Here is a 10,382-nt window from a genome sequence, read left to right on the forward strand (position 1 = left end):
GGAGGATTTACAGTCACAGACCTTATCTGGCTTGGAGAGCTGCCAGGCTGATGTCTCCTGCAAAATCCACTCCCCTTTCGCTCCTCTTTTATTTCCTTTGGGCCATTCACTGTCCACCTGTGGCCTTCCTCCCAAGTCGACCTCTGTTCTTTAGCTGTTCCCTTCATCTGGCAACTCTGCACATGCACACACTGGGAACAAGCTCCAGCTGTTTGTCTGCCTCACTGATGTCTGAGTCTGAAGGCAGCTGATAACTGGTGTATGGCTCTGGACCCCTCTCTGCCTCCGACACAGAGCCCTCATCAGAGCCTTCCTCAGACTCCAGGACTGGCCGTGTCCTTCCCCAACCTCCTCACTATCCGAATTTGCTGCCAGCTCCGCTGGCCACTGGTGGGCCACAACACCTCCATCTTTTAATTCGGTTTTGTTCTTCTTGTACCCTCAAAAATATTTGTTCCTTGCCAAAAAGTGTTTGTTTGTGCTATAAATTAAGTGAATTGGAATGATTTTAAAATGCAAATTAAAACAAAGCTTGTCCTTTCCTCTTCATTCTTTCTCCTCTCCTCAGCTGTTTTTTTCCCCAGAGTATCTTGGAGATACCATTAGAACAGTCAGAGTGTGGGCTTTGGTCCAAAGAGATCGAAATATGCTATTTTTTAGCACTGTAAAAAAAGATAATGCAGTCCTTGTTGATATTACAGCACATTAAAAATGTAAGCACTCTCCCCCCTGATCACACTGATTAACATATTAACATCTGAGCTAGGTACACCCACCTATTTTCTTCTTTTGTCCTCATTCTGTTTTTTTTTACTTAACTTTTTTAACTGCAAGCACCCCATGTGTGCATTTATACTTATTTCCTAAATAAATGTTAATGGTTTTCTTGCAAAAGAAGAAGAATTTCTTGGCAGGCCCCAGACTGCTTCTGTTTCTATAAATATTCCCCCCTGTACTTAAGTACTTCATCTTTTCATCATCATCATCTATGTCTATTTCAGGATAAGCTTATAATTTTGTAATTGAAGAGTAACCCTTCCTGAACATCTGGCTGTCTTGCTTTCTCTTTGGGTGATTTTTTTTCTATGATCTATTTTTTTTCTTTTGTCTATTTTCCGTTATAGTGATCTCTGTTTTGTTAAGATAAATTTTGTCTTAGTGTAATATCTCTGAAATTCCCAACAAGCAATAAAGCATTCACGTCCTGGTACAGGATGGCCCTCCAAGGAGGTGGGTTCATTATTAAAATATTACAGCTCTCTGCCTTCAGTCCCCAAAAGATAAGGCTGATATCAACTTTCTAGCTAATTTATCTGCAACAGGAAACCCAGAGTTAACCCAGAATCAACTGCTAGCTGACATGAGTATCTTGACAAGGAGCTCGATTTTAGGACTAGGATGTGAGGCATAGAGGGAAATCCTCTAAAAACTAGCTATACCAATGCTACAGTTAGCTGGTAGAGGATTTGACATATGCAGTATGTCCATGGAAGGTGCCAATGAAGTGATGTATCATGGCATTTATTGATATTGATTGATTTTTATCGTGTCTTTATTACTTTATAAGTAACTCAAGGCTGTGAACATGCATAACATTCTTTCCTCTTCCCCTCAACAACAATCCTCCAAAGTGTGATGGGCTAAGAGAGAGAGAGAGAGTGATTGGCCCAAAGCCACCCAGCTGCAGTGGTGGGTTCTGGGCGGTAGACCCCGGTACAGGCATACCGGTGGTAGCTGGGAGCAGCGGCCACCGTACCGGAACAGTGGCTCGTTGGGCCCACCTGCCCGCCTGCGTTCCTTACTGCTTTTTGAGGGAAACGGGCCAATTGCGCACACGTGCACAATGTATGGCGCCTGCGTGACCTCCACCAAGCAGCTGGGGCATCGCAGTGCGGTGGCGTGCACACGGCACATGCCCAAGGAGGACGCCCGTCCCCATCGCAGCATCCCGGTTGCGACGGGATCCAGTACCCACCTCTGCCCAGCTGGCTTTCATGCCTAAAATGGAACTAGAACTCACCGTCTCCTGGTGATTAGCTCAAAGGGGGTGGGGGAAGTCTTCTGCTGATTGGCCCAGTCAACCAGTTGACTTTCAGGACTAGACCTCACAGTCTCCTGGTTTGAGAATCTGCCTTGATGGGGTGCATCAGTCACAGGCATTATGTCCCAGCTGTAGCATGCACAAGAATATGCATTTTATTGTGTCGGTTCTGTGGCTTGGGTGGCTTACCAGGTGCAATCTAGATTGTCCATGGGATTCTGTCCTAATGGTTGTGTCATAAAGTTTGGCTTAAACTTGATTTAATGAACAAAATAGCTCTTAACAATGGATGTTCAGTGCGAGGCCGTCGACCGGGGCTGCTGTTTCTCACCACAGCTGTACTCAAGGGTCAAGGGCCAAGTTGTCTTTATTAAGCCACAACCCTGTCCACCGGCATTTCCTCAACACAAGTCATTTTACACACAGCTAAGTCTTTGTATTGTTTTTTTGTGCTGCAGCAATTTTTGTGGGATAGCATTCATGCCACATGCTAGGTTTATTTCCGCCTAAGATTCTCTCTCTCCTGTCTTGAATCTGCGGTTACTTTAATGTGTCTTCCTGGCATCTCTGCGGCTTCTTTAAGGAAAAGTCTGTGAGCCACAGAAATGCCACATTTTGATTCTGCAGTATGACCTAGATTGACTCTGGGACTTGACTGGTTGGCAAAGAGAAGGGAATGCAGGAGAGGAGACTTCTGCCTGCCAGCTGCTCTTCTCTGCAGCAAATGAGTCTTTCTCTTCTTCACCTTCCTGAGGAGGCCAGGCCATCTAAGGTGACTTTTCCCACCAAGGTGCTTTGAAGGAGATGCTTTTGTAGATCTCCGTTATTTTCCTCTGAAATATCCTGAGAAACTTCAGATAGGAATGTAACGATAGGGCAGAGGATAGATTTTGGAAGGCGTTTTATCGTGTAAGAAGTAGAGCAGTGATTTGATGGTTGAATCGGGGACGTTTAGTAGAGTTTAGTACAAGGAGTTAGTCTGTGCTTGTGCTTGGAGGGCAGAATTTTCACTTTGGCAATTGCAAGCCCTTACGAACAGGAATTGCAATTTTAATCTACAATGACTTAGAATTATTGTCACTTTAAAAGTACCCTAATTGGCATACATTAAAACGAAATTTCATTGCATATAATGTACAAGTAGTCCTTGGCTTACAACAGTTCATTTAGTTAGAATAATAGAGTTGGAAGGGGCCTTGGAGGTCTTCTAGTCCCACCCCTTGCTCAAGCAGGAGACCTTATACCATTTTAGACAATTGGTTATCCAATCTGTTCTTTAAAAACTACCAGTGGTGGAACACCCACAACTTTTGAAGGTAAGCCATTCGGCGACTTCCTGGGAGGAGCCTACTGGTGAAGGCAGCAAAAAATCAGCTGCCTCCGAATTCCTGGCTACGTACCTGTTTAGAGGATCTTCCATCTGACGTCTTATCAGGTTTTCTTATCCTTCAGGCAAGAGGGAAAGAAGAAACTGTTTTGCTGGCAAATGCTCTTCGATTTTTGCAGCTTTTGTGCTTGCAAGGAAAGGGGGGCTAGCCCAAGGCAGAACGGCTGTCCGTGCTGGGAACTTCAAACTGCCTTGTGCAGGACAAAGTAGGTCTCTCCCACTCTGCTCTAAGTTTTGTTTGATTTAATCTTATCACGAGCTGAATCCGTTTACTGCGAGGACAATAATTGCTTATCAACATTTTAGCTTCTTCTCTTTTTCTCCTCCGAAAAATTATTTACTCAGAGGCTTTTAAAATGGCGCCGAGCAGGCTGGTTTCTCCGGTAATAACGAACACTTTTTGCTAATTCTCACAAGACTTCAAAAGAATTCAAAACAAAAGAGATAGCTTATCATATGTTTTGGTTTCACAATAGAAGAATTTTACTCCTTCATTAACTTTGCTTATTTGGAAGTTAAATGGTGACGAATCTGTTGAACGGTCTTGTTACAATGTTTACTCACTGAAACTTTTGCCAAGCCTTAAACTTCAAAATAAAAGCCTCTTTACTTAAAGCTGCATATTTAGGCGATAGAGTTTTATTAACTGCAGGCAGACAAATTTTGAAATGGCCTCAAAACCAAATATTAACTTGAAGTCGTCACCCTCCACTTCCAGGGGCACATCCTCAGTGCCTGGCACAAAGCTGCAGCCTCCGCTTCCTACGCCCTCTGCTGGGGATGTGTTAACGAAAGAATTTTTTCTGAGTAATTTAAGCGAGGCTCTTAATGCACAGACAATTAAAATGGAAGATAAATTTAGAGATAATAGAGAGGAGGGAAAAGAGGAAATAAAAGAAATGAAAGAAGAAATTAAAAGTGAAATTAAAAGTGAAATAAAAGGACTTAAACAGGAGTTGTATGAGAAATTTGAGGCTACCCATTTCATTACTGAATGTAGATTATAAAATTTTTACTAAAATATTAGCAAATAGGTTAATGTTGGTCATTCAACAATTGATACATACGGACCAAACAGGTTTTATACAAGGGAGACAGATGAAAAGTAATGTTAGATTAATTATTAATGCATTAGAATATTTGGGAAAGAACAACCAGATCCCTGCTGCGTTTATATTTTTGGATGCTGAGAAGGCCTTTGATCGAGTTAATTGGCAATTTCTGTTGAAGATACTGCAAAAAATGCAGATAGGAGATAATTTTTTACAGTCAATTAAAGCAATATACCAACAGCAAACAGCACAAATCATAGTCAATGGAAGTCTGACAGACTCTTTTCAAATTGGAAAAGGTACAAGACAGGGCTGTCCTTTGTCCCCATTATTGTTTATTATAACTTTGGAAGTATTGTTGAATAAAATACGGGGCTTGGATGGTTTAAAAGGGATCAAGATTAGGCAGCAAGAATATAGAGTCCGCGCTTTTGCGGATGATTTGGTCATAATATTGGAACAACCGCAGGAATCCAGTATGGTTTTAATGAATATGATTAATCAATATGGTCAAGTGTCGGGCTTTAAAATAAACTTAGGAAAAACGAAAATATTAGCTATAAATATGAATATTAAACAAAAGGAAGAATTAGGAGTGATGCTAGGATGTGAGGTAGTTAAAAAAGTCAAATATTTTGGAGTTAACATTTTAACTTCAAATGGGAAATTATATAAGCATAATTATGAACCACTTTGGTATAGCATACAGACAGAGATGAAAAAATGGGAGAAATTGCACTTATCTTTGCTGGGTAGGATAGCGGCAGTGAAAATGAACATTTTACCAAAATTTTTATTTCTCTTCCAAATGTTACCTATACTTAAAAAAGATGCGAACCTTTTAGAATGGCAGAAGGGTATCAACAAATTTGTGTGGGCAGGAAAGAAGCCGAGGGTAAAGATGAAAATAATGCAAGATGTACGTGAGAGAGGAGGATTGAAACTACCTAATTTAAAACTATATTATGATGCAGTGGCATTATCTGTAATTAGTGATTGGATTCATTTAACTAATGATAGAATATTGAACATTGAGGGACACGATCTGGTATTTGGTTGGCATGCTTACCTGTTATTCAACAAAAAATTGGATAAGACCTTTAAAAGTCATATTTTAAGAAATGCTTTATTGCGGGTCTGGAAGAAATATCAATATAAATTAAATGACAAGATACCCATGTGGGCAATTCCTAGACACGCAATTGAAAATATGAATACAGCACAAAAACAGGACAGAATTACTTACAGACAGCTTCTTACCTCGGAAAGGGGGGTATTACAATTAAAATGTTTAGAGGTATTAAAAGAGGAGAAGGTAGTTCAAACATGGTTCCAGTATGGGCAATTACAGGCTAGGTGGAAAATAGATCAAAAAATTGGTTTTATTCAAGTTGAGGATAATCTGTTTAAACAAATAAGAGATCAAAGCTTAATGCATATAAAGAGGATATACAATGTATTAATACAGATGGATTCGGAAACAGAATTAGTTAAAGATTGTATGATAAAATGGGCTCAAAATATTGAGGAACCAATAATGTTGGATACATGGGAAAGAATCTGGGTAAGAAATGTGAAATTTACACAAGCTCAAAATCTGAGAGAAAATTTTTACAAGATGTTCTATAGATGGCATTTAGATCCTAAAAAGTTGGCTTCTATGTATCCGAATGTACAGCCTAAATGTTGGAGGTGTGGTTCTCTCGATGCTACATATTATCATATATGGTGGACCTGCCAAAAGGTTAAGGCATTTTGGATAAAAATATGGTGGGTCTTGCAAAATGTTTTTAAAAGAAGGATAAAGTTTAGTCCTCAGTTATTTTTACTAGGTATATGTACTGATTTTACAGTGGTAGAGACCAATTTGACTCTGCACCTGATAACTGCAGCAAGACTGTTGGTGGCGCAATATTGGAAGAAGGAAGACTTGCCTACAATCCAAGAATGGACATTGAAAGTAACAAACTTAGCTGAAATGGCTAAAATATCGGCATATCTCAAAGATCATTCAAATGAGAGATATAAACGAGACTGGAAAAATGGATTGACTATATACAAAATAAATACGGGACTAAGAAATTCCAGTTAGCCTATGCTTAAGATCAGAAATGATTTAAACTGTTAAAAGTCAGTTCAGTAAGAAGAAGCTAAGGTCAATCTAGAATGTCATTAATTTCTTTATTTCTTTTTTCTCAATAGATTTTAGACTGTGTTAGTTAAAATCCATACCGTGTACGGGTTCTGGGAAGTCGGGGGGGGGGGGGAAGGAGGAGGGGGGGTGGGGGGGTGGAGGGAGGGAGGGATACACACAACAAAAAAAAAATTGTACTTCAATGTCTTAATGATTGACAAATGATGACATATTTGTGTTTGTTTTTTTTAAAGAAAAATAAAAAAGTTGACAATGAAGGTAAGCCATTCCACTGATTAATTGTCTCACTATCAGGAAATTTCTCCTTAGGTTGCTTCTCTCCTTGATTAGTTTCCACCCATTGCTTTTTGTCCTGCCCTCAGGTGCTTTGGAGAATAGTTTGACTCCCTCTTCTTTGTGGCAACCCCTGAGATATCGGAACACTACTAGAGTGTCTCCCCTAGTCCTTCTTTTCATCAAACTAGACATACACAGTTCCTACAACGTTCTTCATATGTTTTAGCCTCCAGTCCCCTAATCATCTTTGTTGCGCTTCTCTGCACTCTTTCTGGAGTCTCAACATCTTTTCTACATCGTGGTGACCAAAACTGAATGTAGTATTCCAAGTGTGGCCTTACCAAGGCATTATAAAGTGGTATTAACACTTCAAGTGATGTTGATTCTTTCCCTCTGTTTATGCAGCCTAGAACTGTGTTGGCTTTTTTGGCAGCTGCTGCACACGGCTGGCTCCTATTTAAATGGTTGTCCACTAGGACTCCAAGATCCCTCTCACAGTTACTACTGTTGAGCAAGGTGCCACCTATACTGTACCTGTGCATTTCGTTTTTCTTGCCTAAATGTAGAACCTTACTCTCTTCACCATTGAATTTCATTTTGTTAGATAGTGCCCAATGTTCAAGTCTGTCAAGATCCTTCTGTGTCTTAAGCCTGTCTTCTGGAGTGTTGGCTATTCCTGCCAGCTTGGTGTCATCTGCAAATTTGATGAGTTCCCCATCTATCCCCTTGTCAGAATAGAGTAGAGTAGAATAGAATAGAATAGAATTCTTTATTGGCCAATGTGATTGGATACACAAGGAGCATATGTCTTTGGTGCATATGCTCTCAGTGTACATAAAAAAAATAGAATACATTCATCACAAATCATAAGGTACAGCACTACATGATAGTACAAATAAGCAATCAAATCATACTGGAAACAAAGAAAACAATATAAATTTTAAAGATACATGCAACATGGTTATAGTCATAAGTGGAAAGAGATAGGTACTAGGAAGGAAGAGAAGAATAATAGTAATACAATCTTAGTAGGCAATTTGACAGTGTTGTAGGGATTAGTTGTTTAGCACAGTGATGGCATTCAGGGGAAAACTGTCCTTCTGTCTAGTTGTTTTGGTTGCAGTGCCCTATAGTGTCGTTTTGAGGGTAGGAGTTGAAACAATTTATATCCAGGATGTGAGGGGTCTGTAGATATTTTCATGGTCCTCTTTTTGACTCGTGGGGTAGACAGGTCCTCAATGGAAGGCAGGTTGGTAGCCATTGTTTTGTCTACAGTTCTAATTATCCTCTGACGTCCGTGTCTGTCTTGTTGGGTTGCAGAGCCAAAACAGAAAGTTGTAGAGATGCTGATGAGAGACCCAATAATTCCTCTGTAGATATCAAAAGCTCCTTCAGTGCCCTGTAGGTTTTTGTGCATCCATCTCTTCCAGATCTCTGAGAGAAGACAGGATAGGAAGAAGAGTTTATTTCTTGGAGCCAACAGTCCCAGAATTGAGCTAGATAAATTCTATTGCAATATTAAAATGCAATCAAAGATGATTAGATAATGAGGAGCAGCTGACGATATCTCTGCTTCTCCCAACCCTTCCAGAGGTAACCAGATAGTGATAGAGGACCAGTCTAGTGATCAAGGCGCCAGGCTAGAAAACAGGAGTTTGTGAGTTCTAGTCCTACCTTAGGCATGAAAGCCAGCTGGGTGATTTTGGGCCAATCACCCACTCTGTCCAAACTCATCTGACAGGGTTGTCATTGAGGGAAGCATAGGAGGAGGAAGGTGTATCGGATATGTTTACTACCTTGAGTTTATTTTTAAAAATAATAATGGTGCGATAAAAATAACTAAAGAAACTCAGTATCATCCAGAAGCTTGGATGTGATGGCTGTGTCTAACCCACACAGGTAGTCCTCGACTTACGACCACAATTGGAAACCCAATTTCCATTGCTAAGAGTTGGGAATCACGCATGATTTGATGAACTTTTTCCCCCCATGGTTGTTAAGTGAATCACATGGTCATTAAGCAAACCTGATTCTCCCCTCCCCCCCTCCAATTGACTTTGCTTGTCGGAAGCTGGCTGGGAAAGTCACAAATGGCAAATCACATAACTCGAGGATGCAGCGACTGTCGTAAATATATGTTAGTTGCCAGGCGCCTGAATTTTGATCACGTGACTTTGGGGATGCTGCAAGGGCTGGTTGTTGGTCACCTGATTGAGTGCCGTTACAAAACAGTTGCTAAATGAATGGCTATAAGTCAAGGATCACTGGTAGTATGATTTATTTGGGTACAGTAAACCTTACTTCAAAATGAAAAAGGTCTTTTGTAGTCACGACATAAGCCTAAGGCTGAAAATCAGGCTTGTCAGATGCTACAACTTTTCTCTGTCAGAAAGCCCCTTTATAGCAATAGCAATAGCAGTAGACTTATATACCGCTTCATAGGCCTTTCAGGCCTCTCTAAGCGGTTTACAGAGAGTCAGCATATTGCCCCCAACAATCTGGGTCCTCATTTTACCCACCTCGGAAGGATGGAAGGCTGAGTCAACCCTGAGCCGGTGAGATTTGAACCGCTGACCTGCTGATCTAGCAGTAGCCTGCAGTGCTGCATTTAACCACTGCGCCACCTTGGCTCTTTAAGAGACTAGAAGCATTTGAAATATAGCAATAGCCATAGCAGTTAGACTTATATACCGCTTCATAGGGCTTTCAGCCCTCTCTAAGCGGCTTACAGAGTCAGCATATCGCTCCCACAGTCTAGGTCCTCATTTCACCCATCTCGGAAGGATGGAAGGCTGAGTCAACCTTGAGCCAGTGAGATTAGAACCGCTGAACTGCAGATAACAGTCAGCTGAAGTGGCCTGCAGTACTGCACCCTAACCACTGCGGATTAGGATTAGCCCTATAAAGTGGAAAAAAACAAAATGAGATTTCTTCCAACAACCAATATTTGGTTTTTCTTTTTTAGCAATAGCAGTTAGACTTATATACCGCTTCATAGGGCTTTCAGCCCTCTCTAAGCGGTTTACAGAGTCAGCATATTGCCCCCAACAACAATCCGGGTCCTCATTTTACCCACCTCGGAAGGATGGAAGGCTGAGTCAACCCTGAGCCGGTGAGATTTGAACAGCCGAACTGCAGAACTGCAGTCAGCTGAAGTAGCCTGCAGTCCTGCATTTAACCACTGTGCCACCTCGGCTCTTTAAGAGACTAGAAGCATTTGAAATGTGGATTGACAGGTGGCCATTACGTATCAGCTGGGTTGACAAAATCAGAAAGGAGGAGGTGGTGATAAGCCGTCTGGGAAAGCCAAGGGAAATCATCAAAGCCATTAAAAAGCAAAAGTTAAAATATTTCAGACATGGGATGCGACGCCCTGAAAAATACGCCATCCTTCCCTTAATCCTCCTGGGAAAGTTTGGAGGCAAACGAGGTCCAGGCAGAAGAACAACATCATGGCTTCAAAATCTGAGG

At 41.0% G+C, this 10,382-nt stretch overlaps 1 protein-coding gene across 1 annotated transcript in view; it reads left to right on the forward strand.

Moving 5' to 3' along the window:
* LOC116523628 (alpha-N-acetylneuraminide alpha-2,8-sialyltransferase-like) overlaps positions 1-9,916 on the forward strand; it is a 50,467-nt gene extending 40,551 nt beyond the window's left edge. Inside the window, exon 5 of the mRNA XM_032238742.1 lies at positions 9,877-9,916. Within this exon, the coding sequence (XP_032094633.1) occupies positions 9,877-9,889 (13 nt within the window). The 3' untranslated portion in view covers positions 9,890-9,916. The remainder of the gene's footprint in view (positions 1-9,876) is intronic.
* Positions 9,917-10,382: the final 466 nt, after the last annotated feature.

Source organism: Thamnophis elegans, unplaced genomic scaffold (genome assembly GCF_009769535.1).
Source record: "Thamnophis elegans isolate rThaEle1 unplaced genomic scaffold, rThaEle1.pri scaffold_72_arrow_ctg1, whole genome shotgun sequence".
In the NCBI taxonomy this organism is placed as follows: domain Eukaryota; kingdom Metazoa; phylum Chordata; class Lepidosauria; order Squamata; family Colubridae; genus Thamnophis; species Thamnophis elegans.